The following is a 25537-nucleotide window of genomic DNA, read 5'->3' as shown; positions in this document are numbered from 1 at the left end:
TGACTGTCCCTTTGGTCTTCTGTCTCCTATCCCATTTCCATCACTTTATTTTTGTTCGTATTGAACTCCAGTAGTCATTTCTCGACCATCTTTGCAACTTGTTCAAGTCCTCTTGGAGAAGCCTACAATCCTCATCTGTCCTAACTCGTCTCATTAATTTGGCATCATCTATAAACATTGACAAATGAATCACAATTCCTGTACATATCAAAATACTTAGGTCACATAGGCTAGTGACTAGCTAAACAGTTAGTCATGTCATGGCTTGCCAGAGAAGCAGAATGCTTCAGGTGGGCCACACTGAACCTTCTGTTTTACCACTAACCCCCCACCAAAGTAGCGTGTTACCTAGGTGGTTTCATCACAAGGGTTATTTACTTGTGCACCGTCACAGAAGGCAGAAGACAGGAGCAGAAACCACAGACACCTGTCTGAGGGCAGCACAAGCGAACCCCTTCGTCACATCAAGACACCTCCCTTGAGGGGAACTTTTATTTGTACCTACATTTATGTACATTACAATTGACACTCCAGGTGTTATATAGGTCAGTGTTGACACTCCAGGTGTTATATAGGTCAGTGTTGACACTCCTGGTGTTATATAGGTCAGTGTTGACACTCCTGGTGTTATATAGGTCAGTGTTGACACTCCTAGTGTTATATAGGTCAGTGTTGACACTCCTGGTGTTATATAGGTCAGTGTTGACACTCCTGGTGTTATATAGGTCAGTGTTGACACTCCTGGTGTTATATAGGTCAGTGTTGACACTCCTGGTGTTATATAGGTCAGTGTTGACACTCCTGGTGTTATATAGGTCAGTGTTGACACTCCTGGTGTTATATAGGTCAGTGTTGACACTCCTGGTGTTATATAGGTCAGTGTTGACACTCCTGGTGTTATATAGGTCAGTGTTGACACTCCTGGTGTTATATAGGTCAGTGTTGACACTCCTGGTGTTATATAGGTCAGTGTTGACACTCCTGGTGTTATATAGGTCAGTGTTGACACTCCTGGTGTTATATAGGTCAGTGTTGACACTCCAGGTGTTATATAGGTCAGTGTTGACACTCCTGGTGTTATATAGGTCGGTGTTGACACTCCTGGTGTTATATAGGTCAGTGTTGACACTCCTGGTGTTATATAGGTCAGTGTTGACACTCCTGGTGTTATATAGGTCAGTGTTGACACTCCTAGTGTTATATAGGTCAGTGTTGACACTCCTGGTGTTATATAGGTCGGTGTTGACACTCCTGGTGTTATATAGGTCAGTGTTGACACTCCAGGTGTTATATAGGTCAGTGTTGACACTCCTGGTGTTATATAGGTCAGTGTTGACACTCCTGGTGTTATATAGGTCAGTGTTGGTGTTGACACTCCTGGTGTTATACAGCTCAGTATTCACACCTCTGGTGTCACATAACTCATACTGTACCACTCTTAAATACACAAATATGTTTAGTTGTGAAAAATACAACATTTCATCATTTACAATTTATTACAAATTAAAAATACTATACATATTTCAATAATAATTAACTCTAAAATAAAAAAAATCTTTATTAAAAACGTAATCTTACAATTTAATTACGGGCTCACCATAGCCCGTGCTACATGGACACTTCGTTCTGAGTAGCTAAATCTGAAACAACATACAATTTAAACTGCAGTTAAATTTATCTTGGCAGATTCAATCTTCATTCAGTGTTCTTCTTCACAATATGTGCAGTTTGCATGAAGGTTCTTCCTCCCGATGATTGCACGTGTGTTAATGTAAAAAGATACGGCACGCACAGTGGCTCATCAATGGTCAAGATGTGGCAGAGGCGGGAAGATATCAACGTCATCTATGTGGGCGAGGATAAAGGCATAAAGACTATGTGGGACGTAGGCACAAGACGGAGGTGGGGAGGCGAAGGATAAATAAGAGGCTGTCACTAATCAGATATGAGAAAGGAAGGGAAGTGCAAGCACATGATGGAACATGGGATGAATGTATAGGGTAGGAAACTCAGGTGAGGACAGGCTAAGACGTGGACGGAATCTGGAGTTTTATGTCTGGTACACAATGGCATCGGTCTTCTTAGACCGATGCTTATCCAGGCTGATATGGATACCCTAACTATTTTGCATCAGTCAATGTGGCTGGAGTTCTAGGCCTACCGGGGACCACGAGCCAGAACCTGGCCCCTCACAGAGGAACGAGGAGCAATGGCCCATTTAAATGCACATGTGATTTGGAGCATTCTATATCTGCCATTGACTGGGACAGGCACCCAGAAAGTTAAGCGCCACAAAACAAACCCCTATTCTGGTGAAAACAACGAAAATCGCCCACGAGTGGACAGAACTCCCCCAAAAGAAAAACGAGCAAACAAGCATGATGTCACACGAGCCGCGCCACATGTCTGTGCAGCTCCCCCCATCCCCGGGAGGGGGAAAGGGTTTTCTATGTGGGGAACAAAACCCACAAGAAAAAGCCGAGGCAGCCGAAATAGCAGGAAGAAAGCAGGCCCACTGGTCAGACCCCTGAGCTAAGGCTGGAGAAACAGCTCGAACGCCTCCAACGCAACCCCGGAAGGGGCAACCCCGAAACCTCCAGAGTCTCAAATCTCAAAACCCTGCCCCGACCCCGAAGCCCCCAGACACCTAAGAGCCGGAAGCAGGAGGGAGGGGGACCGAAGGAACCACAGCAGGGAAAGAACGAGGGAGCGCGGACCGAACCAAGGCCGACGTGACCAAAACCCTCAAGCCCGGGGCCTAAGAAGCAAAACGGGGCAGCCTTGGGGCATCTGGGAAAGCAACCAAACCAGCACATTGCAACAACCTACCCAGCAACGCACGAGCCACCTGCACCCGAGGAAAGTCATCAACAGATTGGGTGAATGGAGCCACAAACAAGCAACCAAGCTTGCAGGACTCAGGGTCGAATGTGTCACCGACCCAACAGGCAGCATGACGGAGGCAAAAACATAGAGTGTCGCCCCGAGACAAGGGGACAGAGCAACCCTCAAACTCGCACAAAGCGAGGGGGGATGCAGGGATCTCGTCCATTGGACCCGAGTATCCCAGCGGGGTTTTCAAGGGCCCTTAGATTGGGTCTGCTGAGGGTTATCCCAGGCAGGGTACTATTAACCGGCACCCCAAACTACCAAGCACACTGCTAAAAGCTGAACTCACGGGACGTGTCCACTCATGTGGGCGAAGCAGGGGGTGCCACCACACAAACGACCCTAATATACAGGGAGGGAGAAAACAAGATAGAAACCCCCCCCCCCCTACCAGGCAAAAACAAAGGAAAAACCTTGCAAGAAGACAACATACCCAAAGAGAACAAAGTCGGCCCTGTTACAGGTGAAAACTAGCTTCGCAGTACCCGGCGCCCCACCTAGTGCAATAACTACCACTTACCCTAAGGCAAACAAGATAGGAAAAACCCCACACACTCAGGGCAGCCAAACGGCAAGAAGCAAATAGCCAACAGAGGTAGACCCAAGGCGACTTGTGGAAGATAACCCCAAGCCCCAAGGGCAGTACTTACAGGGCACTCAGGGAAGGTGACCCTAAGCACATGCAGCCTGAGTATCTGAGAATATTACCTCCAGCTCACACGACCACTGTTAGAGCAGCACTGAACACCAAACAACACTGAGAGAAGATTGGAGCTGGAGCCACACAACTGTGAACGATCCCATCAACCAAGGAACTGAGGTGTGGATCGCCAGCTCGAGGGTCTGGGGCTCCCCATACCCCCTCCCGGGGACTGGGGGAGCTGTGCAGACATGCAGCACGGCTCGTGTGACGTCATGCTTGTTTGCTCGTACTTCTTTTGGGGGAGTTCTGTCCACGTGTTGGCGATTTTCATTGTTTTCACCAGAATAGGAGTTTGTTTTGTGGCACTAACCTTTCTGGGTGCCTGTCCCGGTCAATGGCAGATATAGAATGCTCCAAATCACATGTGCATTTCTATGGGCCATTGCTCCCCGTGCCTCTCTGAGGGGGCCAGGTTCTGGCTCATGGTTCCCAGCAGGCCTAGAACTCCACCCATATTGACTGATGCAAAATAGTTAGGGTATCCATATCAGCCGTGATAGCTCTGGGGAGCCGTTGGGGCTCCCCCCAGAAAAAATTGTTAACGTGGTATTTTAAATATGTGCCATAGACACAAAAAGTTATAACTCCAAAAGTTTGGCATTTATGAAAAATCCATATGACAACATTGTAGGACAGACATTTTTGCACAATACATGTGAAAATGGTGAGAATCAGTCAGAAACTGTATTTTTGAAGCTGACTCAAAGTTGAAATTCCTGTTTTAGAGACAATTGAAGCTGAAGTTATCAACAATGAATATGGTAGTTCTAATTTATTAATTTACTTGTATGTTTTAATAAACACTGCTATGCATTCGTACTCAAATATATGAAAGTTGTAGGTCAAAATGTGCTGAAATGAAGTGAAGAAAAAATAACCACCCAAAAAACAAAATATAGGAATAATTATAATGGATTAGGGTATATTTATGTAAATTTTATATAAGTAATAAATCCCAAATCTGGTCCCCATCCAGCAAAACAACCTAATGAGACAAAGAAAATAGTGTTTGAAATCAGTGAAAAACTCGGCCAAAAAAATTCAGTCACAAGTTCTGCCACCTGTGGCTGATTTACATGTTGACCACTTTCATTCCAGCTTCACATACATAGTGACTGGTATGCATTTTCCTAGATGTAAAAGCCACACTAAAATCAAATAAAAAATTAAGGAGCAAAAAAAAAAAATACTGCACGACTCATCACACACCATTGTTTTACAGGTGGCACAGCTGGTGATATAGAATACTGTACTCTGGCTGAGGTGTTGACCTGGGATACAGCAAGGATGGTGTAATTCTCGCACTGGACACGCACATTGTATCGTCATTTTTTATGTCCGAATCACTGGTAGCAGAGCGTTGTGTTAGGACACCCGTCCTCCGTGGTGGGGTTATTGGTCTGGGACCTAGGCGACGTACCCACAATTTTTTTTTTCAGATTGCTGATATGCACTGGATGCCTCAGGTGCAGAATGCGGATCTTTGTGCACCAGGCGAGAGTTTCAAATGTTGCGGAGCATCTAATAACATCTGAAGATGGTATACACAGTGCAAAGGTTAATATGAAATCTATATACAGTACTGTACCTACAAATAAATCACTATAATATGTTCTTTAGTATATTTGATGATTATTATTATGTGGCAATAGCAAATTATGAACAATTTCCAATGTTAAAAATATTAGAGTTAGTGTTTAAGGATGAAAATTTACATACCTTGAGGTTACCTTGAGGTGATTCTGGGGCTCAGCGACCCCACATCCCAGTCGTCGACCAGGCCTCCTTGTTGCTGAACTGGTCAACCAGGCTGTTGGACACAGCTGCTCGCAGCCTGACGTATGAGTCACAGCCTGGTTGATCAGGTATCCTTTGTCAGTGTTTGTCAAGTTCTCTCTTGAACACTGTGAGGGGTTGGACAGTTATGCCCCTTACAGTAGCATATTGTAAAGTTCTATGATACATGACAGATCAATTCCAAATAAAAATACTGCATCTTTAACTGTTCTTGTTAAAAACAAAAACACACATTAGACACCCAGCACACATATCTGAAAATAAAGGTACTGGCCACATTTCAGTCCGTCCACAACCATCATCAAGTTACATAATGATTACACAACTTGATAATGGTCCAGAGCGGACTAAAACATCATTGTAATTATTTTACTGATATTTTTCAGACTTGTTTGTTGGGTGTCTAATTTTCAGACAAGTTATTGTGACAGTTTGCAACAAACACATTATTGCATCTAAAGCAAAATGTACTTGAGTATCGTTTATACCTTAACCACTGCACCACTTTTAACTCTGCATTAAAATATTACATTCCCGCTGTTCGTCGAAAATAAATTCTTAGCAAAAAATTATTTGTCCTTCCAAAAGTGTTAAATAGCCTTCCCTGATCACATATATGTTGAAAATATTGCACAAATGTACTTACTTTGGCTGCAGTGGGTCCACAAAATGGCATTTGATGTCACGGCTTGGTGGTCACCCCATGCTGTAGACCCCCCGGTGACAGTCGCACACCCGCTTCAACAAATGGGAGTTGCCATAAATATTTTTTTGTTCATTTTTCCACACAATTACAAATGCATTTCTTTTGCTCGAAATAGCAATTCGCTAGAACTAGCGAATTGTTTTTTCTGGCTAATCCTATGTATATTGAACAGGTTTACAATATTCAGGCAGCAGAACATCCGTACTGTTCAAAGAGACTGTGTTACATGTATCACAAATGTGTCCACAAACACTATATTTTCTATATTTCATATTCAATTATGTACATTTACAACTTATTTACACACTGTACACTATCACGGACCATATACATCACCTATTAACACTCAGAACTGAGAGAGTGTGTGATAATCAGTGAAGCAGTCAACGGGGCATAGGGGAACTTTGCACTCAACACACCAGGTGCAGATGCATCTTCGCTTGCGTTCCCTACGTTGTGTGTTCTTGCAAACAATGCAGGCACGTTTACCCTTTTGCCGTGATCCTGTGCCTGGCATATAACCAAGCTTGTGTACAGACAGAATTTCTTTACCCCTGAGTCTGTCAGGAACTGCGTGAGGCATTGTTGCTGGCACCCCACGCGGTACAACACTGCCCTCCATCCCATACTTTACCAGTAGTTGTGAAACTAGAGCAACGCTGAATGTATGGATTGGTGGTCTCTTGCCAGATTTCACGAGATACATGTTGAAACAGTTCAGCACTACAACGTCAATGAGGTGGAAAAAAAAATTCTTCGTCCACTTCACAGATTTACGCACACACTCGACAGCACCAACCATCATATCACATTTATCTACTAACTGCATATTTACACTGTAGTCAATGATACAATCAGGTTTATACGTTGCTAACCTTGTTGCAAAGTTGACTTTGCCACTGTCCAACATGGCACCGGTGTGAATAGTTGTCAACATATTCACCTCCTGGCTGTCCTTCCAGCGCACTGATAACATTTGATCACACTTTCTCAGCTGGCATTCACCCACTGCAATACCAATGCCAAACACTGGCATTTCCCTTCTGTGGGCCTTGACAATGCCACATACACCAGTGTTGTGGTCAAGGAGGAATCTGGTCAGCAAGGGGCTGGTATAGTAGTTGTCAGTGTACAGAATATGCCCCTTGTTCAGCAACGGTTCCACGAGTGTTTTCACGACACTGCCGGAGAACCCGTGTGGATCTTGACCTGGTATGTCAACATCTGTACCTGAATACAATATCATGTCCACGACAATACCAGTTTCGCAGTCACATAACACGAAGAACGTTAGTCCAAACTTGTGCCGCTTTGATGGAATGTACTGCTTTAATGCCAGGTGTCTATTGAAGAGAACTAGCGATTCATCAATCATGACATTCTGTGCTGGTACAAAATAGTCACGGAACTTTCCTCTCAAATCACTAAATATTTTCCGCACTTTCCACAGTCTGTCGTGTATGTCTTCATTATCATTGTTCTCAAAGTGCAGGCACCTGAGAAGCAGCAAGAACCTATCACGTGACATGTACCTGTTGAACAAGGGTGTTGGAACAAGGCTGTCTTTGCTCCAATAATCCTGGATCACGTGTTTTTCTGCATGCTTCATCATCATGCACAACGCTAAAAACACATACATTTCCTCAATAGTCGTGTTTTTCCAACGTGTCATTCGAGAGGCAGGTAAAATTCCAGAGGCAATGAGTTGCAGAGCATATCCGTTCGTCTCTGCAACGAGATGGTTCATGAATGGATGATCAAAATATGCCATAAAGTAATCAATTTCAGACATATCATCACCCGTATAGGGGAATAAGGGTGTCACCCCTACATCGGTATCATCAAATGCAGGAATTTGTGGGACAAAATTGTCACAATCCTCCCACACAAGTACACCTGTGTTTTTGATTTTGGCACCAACACCACGGCCTATACCACCACGAGCATCACCAGCAAGGGCCCCAACAACACAGCTCCATCGTCTTGTGCTAGAGCTGCAAATGCCAGGAGACGAGGCTGTTCTGCGTAGTATAGGACTATCATGAACACCTGATGTCGAGGGCTCACTGTCATCTTTGTCCTCAGGATGCATGACACACTGGTGCTTGCCTCGGCAAGCTGCTGAGGCAGCAAAACCCCACCTAGTAACACCATAGACGCTTCCACTCGGTTCATCAACACTTCTTGTATCTGAACCTATGTCACTGAAACCAGAAAATGACTCATCACTAATACTATCACTCAGTAGAGACACGTCAGATAACACAGAAGGTGATGGTAAATCCAGTGGTGTTGACCTAGGGCGATGTGGTAGGCCGGGCGAGGTGTATGTACTGTACACACACTCGACATCATCCAGGGTATTCTGTATGCATACAATGTTTGGATCAGTAATGTTTGTTTTTTAAATATTGCTCAAGACAACTCCTCTCCTCACCTCCAATTATTATTATAATGGATAATACGTCTGCCACCAGCAGGGAACACTGCTGGTGGTGATTCCATTATAGTGATCTTCCTAGCACCACCATCAGGAGCCAATAACAAGGTGACCAATCTACAAGTAAGGTGATCTTCCTAACACCACCACCAGGGGACTCATGGCTTAATAATTATAGGAATCTTCCTAACACCACCACTAGGGGACAATAACTATAGTGATCTTCCTTATGCCACCACCACCGGGGGACACGGCCTAATAACTATAGTGATCTTCCTTATGCCACCACCACCGGGGGACACGGCCTAATAACTATAGTGATCTTCCTTATGCCACCACCACCGGGGGACACGGCCTAATAACTATAATGATCTTCCTTACACCACCACCGGGGGACATGGCCTAATAACTATAGTGATCTTCCTTACACCACCACCGGGGGACACGGCCTAATAACTATAGTGATCTTCCTTACACCACCACCGGGGGACACGGCCTAATAACTATAGTGATCTTCCTTACACCACGACCGGGGGACACGGCCTAATAACTATAGTGATCTTCCTTATGCCACCACCACCGGGGGACACGGCCTAATAACTATAGTGATCTTCCTTACACCACCACCACCACCGGGGGACACGGCCTAATAACTATAGTGATCTTCCTTACACCACCACCGGGGGACACGGCCTAATAACTATAGTGATCTTCCTTACACCACCACCGGGGGACACGGCCTAATAACTATAGTGATCTTCCTTATGCCACCACCACCGGGGGACACGGCCTAATAACTATAGTGATCTTCCTTATGCCACCACCACCGGGGGACACGGCCTAATAACTATAGTGATCTTCCTTACACCACCACCGGGGGACACGGCCTAATAACTATAGTGATCTTCCTTATGCCACCACCACCGGGGGACACGGCCTAATAACTATAGTGATCTTCCTTACACCACCACCGGGGGACACGGCCTAATAACTATAGTGATCTTCCTTATGCCACCACCACCGGGGGACACGGCCTAATAACTATAGTGATCTTCCTTATGCCACCACCACCGGGGGACACGGCCTAATAACTATAGTGATCTTCCTTATGCCACCACCACCGGGGGACACGGCCTAATAACTATAGTTATCTTCCTTATGCCACCACCACCGGGGGACACGGCCTAATAACTATAGGAATCTTCCTTACATCATCACCACCGGGGGACACGGCCTAATAACTATAGTGATCTTCCTTATGCCACCACCACCGGGGGACACGGCCTAATAACTATAGTGATCTTCCTTATGCCACCACCACCGGGGGACACGGCCTAATAACTATAGTGATCTTCCTTATGCCACCACCACCGGGGGACACGGCCTAATAACTATAGTGATCTTCCTTACACCACCACCGGGGGACACGGCCTAATAACTATAGGAATCTTCCTTACATCATCACCACCGGGGGACACGGCCTAATAACTATAGTGATCTTCCTTATGCCACCACCACCGGGGGACACGGCCTAATAACTATAGTGATCTTCCTTATGCCACCACCACCGGGGGACACGGCCTAATAACTATAGTGATCTTCCTTATGCCACCACCACCGGGGGACACGGCCTAATAACTATAGTGATCTTCCTTATGCCACCACCACCGGGGGACACGGCCTAATAACTATAGTGATCTTCCTTATGCCACCACCACCGGGGGACACGGCCTAATAACTATAGGAATCTTCCTTACATCATCACCAGGGGACACATGGACCAATAACTATAGGGATCTTTCTTACATCACTATACATAAATATTGAATGTTCCAAGTCAATATGAAGTTTTCAAACATTGCATAAACACCACTAAGTACTGAAAATATATTAATTCGCGGAAAAACTATGAAGGTATTTCTTTGGAGGATACAGAGTCTGATAAAATATTGAAGCCATCAGTGTAATAAAAATCCTACACAAGGAATAGAAAAACTGACATCTGAATCATATAGTCTTTCTGAAACATGTTCCTTTGAGGAATGCCAGAAAGAAGCCCAATGTAAAAGAAGAATGCAGACGACACTACAAAAGAAGAACAAAAATTAACGGAAATGTTTAAGCAGACACGACTTTCCATATACGTAATGAATGAATAATTTAAACGGAGATTGAACAAATCGAGCAGAGACTGAAGCATTCATACCAGATTCAAGAAAGGCAACTAGCACAGTAGCAATTTAAGAAAGAATAACCCAAAATATTTCCTCACATATGAGAAATCAAAATAAAAAAAACCATTGCCAGTATTGGACCTATTTGTACGAGTGAAATTTCATACACGGAGGATGACAAAGAAATCAGTGAAATTCTAAAAAAACAGTATGAGGACATGTTTAGCACTAATAAACAGCATTAAAGTGGAAGATCCGGACAACTTCTTTATGTGTGATATCCGAACCCCCCTATAAATATAAATATAACTGATATCAACATAAGCGTGGCAGATTTTGAAAGAGAAATTGACAATATGCCCGTGCACTCAGCCCCAGGTCCAACCTCATGGAATTCAATATTTAAAAAAAACGCAAAGTGCCAGTAGCCCAGGCACTCAGTATAGTGTGTGAGGAAGAGCTTGGACACGGGGGAGATACCAGATGCTCTTAAATCAGCAGACATAGCCCCTCTAGAAAATGGAGGGAGTAAAGCATTGGCAAAGAATTATAGACCAGTTGTACTAACGTCCCACATATTAAAAGTATCTGAGAGAGTGATCAGGAGTCAGGTCACCAGATTCATGGAGACCAATGAATGTCACAACCCAGGCCAACATGGATTTAGAACGGGAAGATCATGCCTCTCACAGGTACTTGACTACTAAGACAAAATCTTTGAGGCAATAGAAGAAAAACAGAATGCAGATGTCTTATACATGGACTTCTCAAGAGCATTCGATAAATGTGACAATGGAGTAATAGCACACAAAATGAGGTCAATGGGAATAACTGGTAAAGTAGGACAGTGGATACTCAATTTTATGTCGAATAGAACACACAGCGTAACAGTCAACCATATACCCTCGAGTTAAAGTGCAGTTAATAGCTCTGTACCTCAGAGCACAGTCCTTGCACCACTGCTTTACCTATTCTCATATCAGATATAGATAAAAATACAAGTCACAGCTTCATCTCATCCTTTGCATATGACACAAAAATCCAGCATGAAAATTACCTCTGCTGAAGATATTGAAAAACTTCAAGCAGATAACAATAAAGTTTTCGACTGGGAAGCAGAAAATAACATGATGTTTAACAGTGATAAATTTCTGGTACTCAGGTACGGTAAAAATGAGAACCTTAAACATAATACAAGGTACAAAACAATATCAAATCTGCCCATAGTAGGAAAGCAGCATGTAAAGGATTTGGGAATTATGATGTCTGACGACCTAACGTTTAGGGAGCATAACCAAGCAAATGTTGCATCAGCCAGAAAAATAATAGGGTGGATTACGAGAACTTTCAAATCCAGGGATCCCATCACAATGGTTGTACTCTTCAAGTCACTTGTGTTGTCCCGTCTTGAGTACTGCTCAGTATTCACTCCTTCCTTCAGAGCAGGAGAGATTGCTGAAATAGAGGGAGTACCGAGAAAATATATGGCATACATAGACACAATAAAGCACCTAAATTATTGGGATCGTCTCAAAGATCTCCAAATGTACTTGCTAGAAAGGAGATGAGAAAGATATCAAATAATATACATGTGGAAAATACTGGAGTGCCAGGTCCAAAATCAACACAGTAAAATAACAACATACTGGAGTGAACAATATGTAAGAAAATGGAAAATAGAACCAGTGAAGAGCAGGGAAGCCATAGGCACAATCAGAGAATACTGTATAAACATCAAAAGTCCAAGGTTGTTTAACATCCTCCCAGTGAGCATAAGAAATATTGCCGGAACAACCGTGGACATAACATCTTCAAGAGAAAACTATATAATTTTCTTCAAGAAGTGCCGGACCAACCAGGGCTGTGGTAGATATGTTGGCCTGTGGGCCACTAAATGCAACACCCTGTTGGACTAAGCTCTTACAAGTCAAGCTGGGCCTCGGGCTGGTCTTGGGGAGTAGAAGACCTAACTCCCAGAACCCCATCAAGCAGGTATCAAGCAGGTAAAGAGGTCAAACCTGCACCTCTGAGCTCCTCAGGCACACACACTACCGACTTGACCATGATGATGGCTTCAATATTTTCTCATAGATACACTAGTACTGTATAACCTAATTGTGATTAAATTGTGTATGTATTATAAATAAAGTTCAGATACACTAATACTGTATAACCTTCTTGTGATTAAATTGTGTATGTATTATAAATAAAGTATGTACTTTATACTACAGTATGTATTATAAATAAAGAGCTGTACATCAAAGAAAAAAAAAAGCGTTGATTATAATGAATCGCCATTTTCTGGGTGAGACCCAGAAGTTACCCAGAGCTATACCGGGCTGATGTGTATATATATTAGACCTTGGCAACAGTTAATCGATGGAGTTCTAGGCCTTACTGGGACCAGCACCAGAACCTGGCCCTTCCCTGCTTGATACCTGCTTGATGGGATTCTGGGAGTTCTTCTACTCCCCAAGCCCGGCCCGAGGCCAGGCTTGACTTGTGAGAGTTTGGTCCACCGGGCTGTCGCTTGGAGCGGCCCGCAGGCCCACATACCTACCACAGGCCGGTTGGTCCGGCACTCCTTGGAGGAAACAATCTAGTTTCCTCTTGAAGATGTCCACAGTTGTTCCGGCAATATTTCTTATGCTAGCTGAGAGGACGTTGAACAACCGCAGACCTCTGAAGTTTATACAGTGTTCTCTGATTGTGCCTATGGCACCTCTGCTCTTTACTGTTTCTATTCTGCATTTTCTTCCATATCGTTCACTCCAGTATGTTGTTATTTTACTGTGTAGATTTGGGACTTGGCCCTCCAGTATTTTCCATGTGTATATTATTTGGTATCTCTCTCGTCTCTTTTCTAGAGAGTACATTTGGAGAGCTTTGAGACGATCCCAATAAATTAGGTGCTTTATCGCGTCTATGCATTCCGTATATGTTCTCTGTATTCCCTCTATTTCAGCAATCTCTTCTGCTCTGAAGGGGGAAGTGAGTACTGAGCAGCACTCAAGACGGGACAACACAAGTGACTTGAAGAGTACAACCACAGTGATAGGATCCCTGGATTTGAAAGTTCTTGTAATCAATCCTATCATTTTTCTGGCTGACACAATATTTGCTTAGTTATGCTTCCTTAACGTTAGGTCGTCAGACGTCATTATTCCCAAATCCTTGAAATGCTGTTTTCCTACTATGAGCAGATTCGATTGTGTTTTGTACCCTGTATTACGTTTCAGATCCTCATTTTTGCTGTACCTGAGTACTTGGAATTTATCACTGTTAAACATCATGTTATTTTCTGCTGCCCAATCAAAAACTTTGTTGATATCTGCATGTAGTTTTTCAATGTCTTCCACAGAGGTAATTTTCATGCTGATTTTCGTGTCATCTGCAAAGGATGACACTAAGCTGTGACTTGTTTTTTTTGTCTATATCTGATATGAGAATAAGTAAAAGCAGTGGTGCAAGGACTGTACCTTGAGGTACAGAGCTTTTAACTGACCTTGGACTTGATTTTATTTGATTGACTGTTACTCTTTGTGTTCTGTTCGACAGGAAATTGAGTATCCAGCGTCCTACTTTACCAGTTATTCCCATTGACCTCATTTTGTGTGCTATCACTCCATGGTCACATTTGTCGAATGTCTTTGCGAAGTCTGTGTTACCCTTAGAGAGGCACGAGGTGCAATGGCCTATAGACACCCCTGTGTTGTTGGAAGCAGTCTATTTCTGTCATCTACCAGGTCAGGCACCCAGAAAGGTAGCATTCACAAAACAAACTACAACCGTTGAAAAATTGCTAACCGAAAGCTGAATGAGCCAACAGAACTTCCCAATCAGAAAACAAGCAAACAAGCATGACTTTACCACAGCCGCCTCGCCGCTGTCTGCCCAACTCTCTCCTTCCCGGGAGGGAAAAGGGGGGGTGATCCCAGACCTCTTGCGCTGGCTACCCTACCCTGGTTCAGAGTAGCATTCAAAGCATTCGACCTCCAAAAGCCCAGTGCCTGAATGTCAGCCCAGGACATATTACCATAAACAGCAGCCAAAGCTACGAACTTACAAACGTCATGGGGACGGGAATAGACCGCAGGCTAGCTGGACCTGGAAGACCCACACCCTGGCACAGGGAAGAAGGGAAACCGAGTCAACCCAAAATGCCTCCACTGCCATGGAGGCCATGGCACTCAAATAACGGCGAAGAGCCACAACGGGACATAAAACATGAGGCACCCCCAGCTGAACAAACCAAGCATCAGCAACCCAAGGACCCCTCCAGAAAGCAGCAGTCTCATTCTTTGCCAGAAAAGAAGGAGACAGCTGCAAACAAACAAACCAACCACCAGGCCCAAAAGAGCAGAAACCTCAGCGCCACAGGAGAGCATGAAGCTCCCCGACCCGACCCCCAGAGGCCAACGCCAACAAGAAAAAGAGCCTTAGAAAAGCAGTCCTGAACCGAAGGGGCCACCACAAACCGAGGAGAAGAGAGAAAAGAGAGCACCCGGTCTAAAGACCAGGATGGCTCAGGTGGCACATGAGCAGGCTGGAGGTGAAACAACACCTGATAAAGCTTGTCGAATGGAGCAGAAGTGACATCCATCCCGAACACAAGCAGAAGCAGCTCTGCCAGCGGCACACAATACGAGGCGACAGTATTCGGCAATAGATTACGGTCCTGAAACAACCAAGAAAGGACAAAACAACTCGATCAGAAATCAAACTACGAAGAGACAAAAAGTGCCGAAAGGACCGAAAGGAAACGTCATACTGCCGCCAAGGCGAAACTAGCAGGAGGACACCCTTAACGAAGCCACTTGATCATCATACAAATGGTAATAAAAGCATGTTAAAACAACCAGACGCGAAGATCAGAGAATATCGAACCAGCCACGTACCGGACCGGACCTATCTACCTAAGAGTAGAAGTAAGCCATGGGAAGACCCTCAGGTTCGGACATCGAGCAAGCAGCACCTGAAACCAGGGCTGGGCCGGCCACCAAGGGGCCAACAGGACTGCTCTCCCATAGTAAGTCTTCAAGCGAGCCAGGACCTGGAGCAACAACCGAACCAGTAGGAAAAGGTACAGGTAATCCCACCTCCTCGACCAGTCCTGCCGAAAGGCATCAACCCGGACGGTCTCGCAGTCGAGGAAGGGTGCCACATAAACCGGAAAAAGCCTTGACTACGCCGATGCAAAGAGTTCCACCTCCAGGCGCCCATACGTCCGGCAGAGCCAACTGAACGAGTCGGTGTCAACCATCCATTACGTGGAAAGGGGGAATGAACCGAAACAAGCCATCCTCCAGGGCGTTGGACATCTTCTAAACATGAACTGCCAGGACATTGGACACATTCTGAACGTGAACCGCCAGGAGAGCCAAACCCCGAGAACTCGGCAAACGAGTCACCCAAAGCAACCAGCTCCAAAGAGCCAAGGACCACATCGAACCAACTCGGTTCAGGCAATGAAGCACCGGGGAGCAGTCCGAATGAAGCAGAATAGTCGATCTGCGAGCAAGCCGAACCCTCCGAAGCGTATACCACACTGCCGCAAAATCCCGCAATGTGCTGTGAGCCCGACGGAATGACGGACCTCACCGCCCCTCACCAGACTAGTCAGCACTGGACCCCAAAAACCCCAAAGAGGAAACCGGCAAAGCAGCAGTCGATTCAAGGCCCCGGGGTCCAAACCCAGCAATCCCGAGAGCAGTGGAAAGGAAGTCCCCAAAGGAACCAGAACAGCTGCCAAAACCAGATCCAACCTGATGGGTAGACCAGCACGGCGAAGTTCAGACACCGTCACAGCTGCTCGAAGAACCGACGAGTGACCTGGGTGCCCCTAACAGACATAAACGGGTCACAACAACCCAGGTAAGGCAAGTGAAACACCCCCCTCCCTTTCCTTCCTCCACCGGAGAACCAACAAGTTCGACAAAGGCTGGCAAATATATGAAGCCGCCTGCAGAAAATGCATCATTGCAGACTCTGCCAACAGCAACAGACAAAAAGGGGACGAAAATTTAAGTGCCAGGACCCAAGCAGATTACAAAGAGTGGAGGAGCACCGCCTATCGGCATGTGAGGTGAGAAGCAAAGAACAGAGACACCATCTCCTTCAAAATCGGAGCATACAACTTCAACAAGGCAGCTGACGCCTTAGCTGCCGAGGCAGGTGCACCGGACACCAGCCAAGAACCCAGTTCCTCCACATCCTCCTGGAGCCAGTCCGAAAACAGCTCCAGCAGGTAAAAGAAGCGCAAGACCGAAGCCAAATGCCCAAAGCCACACAAATTCTCGACTACCAGAGACGACGAATGGTAGGGAACCTGCACGTGAAGCTGCACCTGGTCAGTATCACAAGGAAGCACAGGGGCGAACAAGCACACATTAAGGTGCTCAAACTTTCCCCCCAGGTAAACCTGAACAACCGTAGTTAACTCCTGCTATTCAAGCATGCAGATCCAACAGAACGCATGCCAAGCCCCCAAAGAAAAGAAAGGGCAGTCTGCCAGCCAGGTAGACTCCAGCACCTCGTAACACACCCAGTAAGGAAAAGAGGAGCCAAACTCAAAAGAAGAAGGATCCATTATCGAGGCGTAATCTGGGTCTCACAGGAGGTAAGCTGCAAGGGCCTCCTGCACCTCCCTCGGCGGGATGTGGGAAGCCGAAAACCTCTGGAAGGAGGGAACCGAGGAACCCAAGGGAACCCGGAACCGAACCTGGGGAGGAGTTGAACCCATATCAAACTCGTACAGGGAGGGGGGGGGGGGGGGGTAGATAGGAAAACCCTCCCCCTGTAACAACAAGCCCCATGTCGAGGGTACCAACACCCAAGCGGGATCAAATGGGGCCCCAAGCCCCCCAAGTCAACTCCTCCCCAGCCCCGGAATCCTCCACGTCAGGACCCGGGGCTGAGCCGTCCTCCAAACCCTCTGTCTGGAGAAAAGGCAGAGTCCACCAGAAAAGTAAGGATGAAAAGGGCCTGCTGGCACGACCCAAACCCCCGGCAGGAGGAACAGGCTCAAATACCTCCACGGTGCATGTTGCTGGTGCACATGTGTGTTGGTAACGTGTACCACAGTGACATGGGGTATTTGTTACTGTGTCAGGATGTTGGGGGGGTGACATTTTGCTGCAGTTTTGTGCCTGGGGCACAAAAACTGCAGCAAAATCACTTCCCTGTGCTTTGGCTCTTTCGTTCTGCCTCTCCCCTGTCGCTTCCCTGACATCTCCTGGGCTCTGTCATGTCTGCACTTGCAGCTGTGTGTGGGATCAGCTTCCACCACTTCCCTTCCTCGTGCATTCCATTTGTTTACTACTCTGCCGCTGGAATGTTTCCTTCTTGCGTTCCTTTGGCTTCTTTGGGCGCTCCTTCCGCCTGTGTCGCATGGTGCGTGTGCACTTGTGTGCATTGGTCTGTCTTCATTGCTCGTACCCCTTGGTTCGGGTACTGGTCTGGTGGCGACCCTTTGCACCTTCTTCACTTTGGTTTGTTGGGACAGGGTCTGCGACTCTGTGGGCTGGTCTTGTCCCTTTCGTTCCCGTTTTGCTGCATGCCTTCTTTGTTCCTCATCTTATTGCTTCACTTTTGTCCCTGGCCGCTGGGGCTGTTCTTTTGTTTTTTTCTCGTTTTTCTCCTACACACTGTTGTGTGTTTTGTTTGTGCCTTTTGGCCTTCCTGTTGCCAGGTTTGGGTTCTTGTTTTCCTGGCATGCCCTGCCTGTTGGCATTTTCAGGGTCTTGCGGTGTTCCTTCTCTGGAGTCTCGCGTTGGACCCATAGTTTCTGGTCTGCTGGCGAGCGAGCTCGCATTGGGGAGTTTTTCTGTTCGGCAGACGTTCCATCTCCTTTACCGGCTTGAGTTTCTGGCTCTGCTTTCTCGGTGGTCGCGCCCGAGATCTTCCCACAGCTCCGCCTCTTTCTAGGCTCGGATGAACCTTGACGGGGCTGGTTGGGTTCTGTCTAGAGTCTCTCGCCTTTGGTAAGGTGGTCAAGTGGCTTCGTTGTTGGTGTCCCACCTACATGCTTCTTCTGGGCAGCAGTATGGGGTATTTTGGCGGTCCTTCCTTTTCCTTCTGTCCCTTCTTAGGTAGCTGCGTTGTTGGCAGCATGTCCTAGCTGACATTCAGGCACGGGGCTTTTGGCAGTCATACAGGGGCCTGGCTGCTCGGTGTCTCCTGTCGTTCCCGGGCCTATTCGGGCCTGTGTCGTCTTGGGTTGGCGGTTACAGCCAGTTGTCTTGACTTTGAGTCGGGGAGTGTGCGATGACCGCCTCCTGGGTACGTCCCTCTTTTTTTTCCCCCCTTTGTGGCTAGTTAGCTCCAAGGAGTCGAAAGGGCTCCCCCCCAGAAAACCAGCATTGAATGTAATGAAACTCCATTTTCTGGAGGAGACCCAGAGGCTTCCCGGCATCCCTCCCTCCCTCTGGTTGGCGGTTTTTCGTGTATTTTGACATCCAGCCTCAGAACTGATGGTGGATAACCGGCACAGTAGATCTTGGGCTCCCCCTTCCCCCTTCCCCCTCCCAGGGAGGGAAAAGCTGCACAGGCAGCGTCGTGATCGTTTGCTTGTTTCTTTTAAGGGAGTTCTATCCGCCTGTTCTGCTTGTGGTAGCAATTTTCACCAGAACAGGGATTTGTTTTGGGACACTTACCTTTCTGGGTGCCTGACCTGGTCCATGGCAGACCTAGAATGCTTCCAACCACATGGGGGTTTCTATAGGCCATTGCTCCCCTTGCCTCTGAGGCAAGGGAAGCATATGGCCAGGTTCTGGCTCATGGCCCCCGGTAGGTCCATAGAACTCCATACACATGACAACCCTAGAAGACGACCACCCTCTAACAAGACCCATAACTATGTTAGAGATGAGAGGAGTCATCAAAAGCATCAGAGATAAGGCCACAGGACCATTAGGGATCAAAGCGTTGCAGATCAAACTTCTACCAGGCAATCTTCTGCAATCCCTACTCAACCTATTCAACGCTATGCTGGCATCGGGTCACATTCCTGTAGCATTCAAGTCAGTCAAGATGATATTCAATCCCAAACCCAAGAAAGACCCCCACCAACCTGGCAACTACCGTCCAATCTCCCTCTTAGACACAATAGGCAAGTGCTTTGAAAAAATCATGTCAAACCGTCTTAACTACTACATGGAGTACAACAACCTCTTCACAGAAAAACAGTTTGGCTTTCGAGCACATAGATCAACCCAGCACGCAATAAACATCATCTACGACGCCGTAAGCTCAATTCGCAAGCAAAAACAGGTAGCTTTGATTGCGACGAGGGACGTACACAAGGCCTTCGACAGCCTGTGGCACGATGGTCTTGTGTACAAATTAGCAGACTTACCAGCGCAAAACTGGACCCTCCTCAGGCTGATCAGAAATTTCCTTACGAATAGGCAAGTTACCCCCAGCTTCAAGGCAAAAGAGGCCGCAGCCTTCACCCCAACAGCTGGAGTCCCCCAAGGATCATGCTTAAGCCTGGTTCTCTTCAACATCTTTGTAAACGACCTGCCCCAACCAGAGTATAGGGACACCATTATCGTGCAATTTGCGGACGACGTAACACACGTAATAACATCTAACCCAAGCAGCCAAGCGGCCATGCATGCAACTGTAACCCGTAAGGCAAACGTAGAACTAGCCAGAACTGCTAACTGGGAAAGGAAATGGAGGATCACCACTAACCCAGAAAAGATCCAATTAAGCACTGTCGGCTGTATGGCCTTCTCAATCGAAAATGAGGGGGGAATAAGAATCAGGGGTGAACCCATAGCCATCTCAAACTCCAACACAGTGCTCGGTTACAACTTCAACAGGCTACTCAACTCCTCCCAGTACGTATCCCAGAAGACAGCGATGGCCCGGGGCTCACTGGCGAGGCTCTTCCATTTCAAGCAAGCCCCATCCCACATCAAGCGCCACCTGTACAGAATGATCATAATGCCTAGCTTGGAGTACCCTTACGTTCCCCTGAACCTCACCAACAAATCCAACATGCTGAAGATCCAACGAGTACAAAACAAAGCACTTCGCTTTGCGGAGGGCCTGACTCTGATGGACAGGGTAAGAACTGACCAAATCCTTGAGACGCTCAACATGAAGCCAATGAACATTAGGCTTAGCTACCTGGCCAGAAGACAGCTGTACCGCATGAAGAACATGTATGTCCCAGACCCCGAAGATCCCTACATAGCAGAAAACAGCACCAGCGACTACGAGATCCACGAACCACCACACAGAACCAGAAGAATCACTCTCCAACAAAAAGTGATCAGACACATCCATGATGAGGCCTTCCCAAGACCTCAAATACTAAGCGGCCTGCCAGATGACCCAGATGAGTGGCCCATCCCGGACCCGATCTACACCAAATGAAGAATAAAGAAAAAATAAATAAATAAATAAATAAATAAATAAATAAATAAATAAAAAAAAAATAAAAAAAAATAAAAAAAAATAAATACAAAATATAAATAAATAAAACTCCTACAAAAAATATAAAACCAAAAAACCCTTTGTCGTGGCATCAGAAGTGTAACTACCCTGATGTTGCTAAGATTAACCTCCTTCAGCCAACTCCATCGGCTCTAGTGCTTTAGGACACCAACAAGGTCACAAACACTAGCCCCCTCAGCCAATGTACTGACAACCCAACATAACACATATGCAAACAAACAACACATATACAAATGTCAACCCATGGTGGACAGGCCACCGAACTTTCAAACCTCCTCTCCCTCTACACCCGCATCCTCTTCCTGAATTTCATCTCCCCATCCCTCTACCTCCCCCATCCTTTCCAATCCTTATGGACATCAAAGCTAAAGCATACACATGACTGATGCTAAAGTCTGACATTAGCCTGGAAAAGCTCCGGGGAGCCAAAGTGGCTCCCCCAGAAAAAAAGAAAAACCTCTGCAAAAGCACAACGCGCCCAGGGGATCAGAACCTGCCGCTATGCGTATATCAGACAGCTGCACAGTATCTTGCACCCCAGCCAGTGATGATACTACCATCTACCAAGGTCAAACAGCTGTAAGATCAACCCCAGCTGACCCCAAGGGTGGGCAATCACTGAGCAGCAAAGGAACCACACAGAGGTAGACTCCCGAATGGCCTATGGAAGATAACCCTAAACCGCAAGGGCAGTACTTACAGGGCATCTAGGGAAGGTGGCCCTAGGCGTATGCAGCCCCAGTACTCTAGTGTTACTCCTGGCTCGCACACCACTACATAGAACAACACCACCGTGGGCAGCACTACTCAAAAGGATGGACCCAAAGTCGATCGACTGACACCAAACACAACAGCCACTGAACTGTGGTTGGGAAGCTGGCACGGGAGGTCTGGGACCCCCACATCCCCCTCCCTGCAAGGGAGAAGTTGGGCAGACAGCGGCGAGGCGGCTGTGGTGACGTCATGCTTGTTTGCTTGTTTTCTGATTGGGGAGTTCTGTTTGCTCGTACAGCTTTCGGTTAGCAATTTTTTACCAGCTGTAGTTTGTTTTGGGATTCCTACCTTTCTGGGTGCCTGACCTGGTAGATGACATAAATAGACTGCTTCCATCAACACGGGGTGTCTACAGGCCATTGCTACTCATGCCTCTTAGAGGGGGCCAGGTTCTGGTGCTGGTCCCCAGTAGGCCTAGAACTCCTTTGAGTGACTGTTGCCAAGGTCTAATATATACACATCAGCCCGGTATAGCTCCAAGGAGCCAAAGGGGATCTCCACAGAAAAAGTCATAATACAATCATGACAACGGCTCACCTGGTTGCAATCAGATGTTTCACTTGTCACGTTCGTAGAGTCAGTATCAATGAAGAGCGGGTCTTTTCTGTCTTCCTCTCCCGTAACACGCCCATCATGGGAACGGTCACTAGAATCTGCCTGACCCTCCACTTCCAACGGCTCTGTTGAGAAATGGCTAAATATAGTCCCTGAATGATACAGAACAACTTCTCTGGAGCCATAAGAGTGAGGTCATGGGCACCACATTAACAAAATACATCTTACCTCAAGACCAGGGGCCAGATTCACGAAAGCACTTACGCAAGCACTTACGAACGAGTACATCTTTCCTCAATCTTTGACGGCTTTGGTTACATTTATTAAACAGTTTACAAGCATGAAAACCTCCCATTCAACTGTTGTTATTGTTATAAACAGCCTCCTGGTGCTTCGGAGCTCATGAACTGTTTAATAATTGGAAACAAAGCCGCCAAAGATTGAGAAAAGATGTACTCGTTCGCAAGTGCTTGCGTAAGTGCTTTCGTGAATCTGGCCCCAGGTATACAAAGCTTGGCTCAACTTCCCAACAGGGAACTAGGAAGTTCAAACTAGGAAGACACGACATTGTGGCCCAACCGAACCTTCGAGCTTATCCCTAAAGGATGGAACACACTTGATCTGTCTTCTGTCCAATAGTAAACTTCAACGGTAACAGAACTATGATTGCTGTAGAAGGGAATTTGTTACTGACTGTACTTCTGGATAATGCAGAAATGTGCATAAAATGGGGCAATCTGACATGGAAAACAATCTTGATTAAAACTAATTAACACTTTCGCGCACCCCGCGCGCCACCCCTCGACAGGGCGATATGGGCCCCAGCGTGTCACGGAAGCGCGCGTCAATTCCGAAAAGTGTATACTCTCTTCAACTTTGTCACCTCAATTTTCGTTCTACGAGATTAAATTTGGTATCATTGTGTTCGCAATAAAATTCTCTACAGCACTAAATGCATATAAACTCCAAAAGCCCGGCTAATTACCCGCAGCAAGCAGAGAAAGTGCGAACGAGTTACCCGGGAGCTCGCAAACGCGATAAAATGTTTTCACTATTTTCACTCTGGTCACCTCAATTTTCGTCCTAGATCTTTCATTTTGGTCTCAATGGGTTCGTAATAGAATTCTCTAGGGGAATATTAGCATATAAAATAAAAAACCTGGTCACGCTCCAACCGCCGACGAGTTGAAGACGGGCCACGCGTTAGCCGTGAGTGAGCGCTCAGACACCTTCCCGCTACACTCCCAATTCCCGGCCACATATGTTTAGTATTATTTCCTGGTGGTAATCTCAATTTTCGTGTTACAGCGCTCATTTAGGTATGAAAATGTTCCTAATAGAATTCTTCAGATGGATATGTGCATATAAGGGCCAATTGAAGAACAACATTGCCTGTACAATACGGGAAAGTATGAACAAACAAAAATAAATAAATAATAAAAAAATTTGCACTTACCACCTCAGTGTTGTGTGTTGAACATTTGTTTTATCCACTCCACCTGCTCCTGGAAAACGTTTCCTGCAGGGTCAACCCATGTTTTGTATAGGTGGAGTGGATGGTGGGAGTTAGTCTCACATGCTTGTACTTCTCCTGTACACTACTCAGCTTCTGCTTTTCATGCCTTTCTTTCACAATTTTCTTCCTGGAAGGGCCTTGTTCATGATCACTATCCATCGTGGAGTAAGCGTAGATAGTTTCTGAAGCCGCAGTAAGAAATATAGCCACGGAAAATAGCCGAAATGTTCACACGTTTGAGACGCGAGGGGAGGCGACACCGGTCACAACAGTGGAGCGAAAACAATGGGCCGACGGCGTGTGCTGCACCGCCTGTGGGCCACTAGGCGCAACAAAGAAAATGGGAAGACACCGGCGCACATTTTAAAACCAGTCCCCAAAAAATCGGATAAAAACCTGATTTTTGGCGAATTTTTAAAGTGGATGACGCAATGCTGCGTCATCCCCGGCATTACCGCCAGTAAACGGATGACGCAATGCTGCGTCATCCCCGAGCGAAAGTGTTAAGAGGATAATTAGCTTGTTTGTCTATCAGCATTTCAAATACTCCATTAATTTTCCATTAATACTAATGTCCTACTATTACTACTTCCATCCATTACTATAGTTTTCTCACTACAGTACTTCAGACAATTAAGGAACAATTTTGAAACATAATTCAAATGATACACCTGGATCTGCGTTGACCCCCGCTGAGCATTAGAGAGAGAGAGAGACATTGCTGTTTTCCCCGATGATCTTGTACTCCTGTGCGCTTAACCCTTATATGGCGCCTGACTATTTAGCATGTGTCACTCACAGGCGCATACCAAAAAAAAAAAAAATTTTTTTCTTCTAAACCTGTTAATTTGTGTTCACTGATCATGGGAAATATAATAAAAAAATCGTAAGTGGCATATATTGCCCGCTATAGGGCTGGGAAGTCTGGCAAAAAAACAGGCGCTGACTCAGCGTGCGTCCCAGGCAGTCTGTTGCTCGCCAGCTGTCAGGCCAGAGTTGCCACAAAGAGATAATTACCTAATTATTTAAATGTCCCTGATTGATTTTTTGTAGTTTTTTTGCTGTAATATTATTCAATAGTGTGTAGTGTGATATATTTATATAATAAAATGTGTGAATCATCGCTGTACTCAAAAATATGGTGTGCATATTGTTGATTCAATTATGTTCATCAAACAGTGAACAAATACTTTGTCGGTTATTACACTATATACACAGGTTATATATAAGTATCTGCATGTTTTGTTCACCATAACGAACTATTAAGTTGCTATTATGAGTCAAAAAGTAACGAGGAGTGACCGCCACACACCAGCCAGCCACTCACTCGTCCACATTCTCCTCCCACCATACTGTTTTTGCTTTTATTCACTATATACAGACGTTATATATAAGTATCTACATTCGGGTTCACCATAACAAACCACTAAGTTGGTATGCTGAGTGGCAGTGGCAATGGCAGCCAGTGGCAGCCCGCCACTGGCTGCCACTCCCTCCCTCACCTCACCTGACTTGC

General features: G+C 46.0%; 1 protein-coding gene across 14 annotated transcripts in view; it reads right to left on the bottom strand.

The window, feature by feature from the left end:
* Window positions 1-1477: 1477 nt before the first annotated feature.
* The window catches only part of LOC138372758 (uncharacterized), a 31395-nt gene continuing 7335 nt past the window's right edge, over window positions 1478-25537 (bottom strand). Inside the window, exons 4-7 of one of the 14 annotated variants that reach the window (XR_011230945.1) lie at window positions 22488-22630; window positions 6036-6127; window positions 4802-5496; window positions 1714-1845 (exon numbers count right to left, since the gene is read on the bottom strand). Coding sequence is in view for 4 of the 14 variants with exons in the window: in XM_069338363.1 (XP_069194464.1) it covers window positions 1696-1845; window positions 22488-22630 (293 nt within the window). In the remaining 10 variants the exon portion in view is untranslated. Of the gene's footprint in view, window positions 1846-4801; window positions 8300-10239; window positions 12165-22487; window positions 22631-25537 lie in introns of those variants that run through there. The other 13 variants (XR_011230946.1, XR_011230948.1, XR_011230949.1 and 10 more) reach the window with 13 other exon arrangements.

The sequence above is a fragment of the Procambarus clarkii genome, chromosome 5 (genome assembly GCF_040958095.1).
Source record: "Procambarus clarkii isolate CNS0578487 chromosome 5, FALCON_Pclarkii_2.0, whole genome shotgun sequence".
Taxonomy (NCBI): Eukaryota; Metazoa; Arthropoda; class Malacostraca; order Decapoda; family Cambaridae; genus Procambarus; species Procambarus clarkii.
The sequence above is the reverse complement of the archived record's forward strand: the minus strand, read 5'-3'. Positions and strand labels throughout refer to the sequence as shown.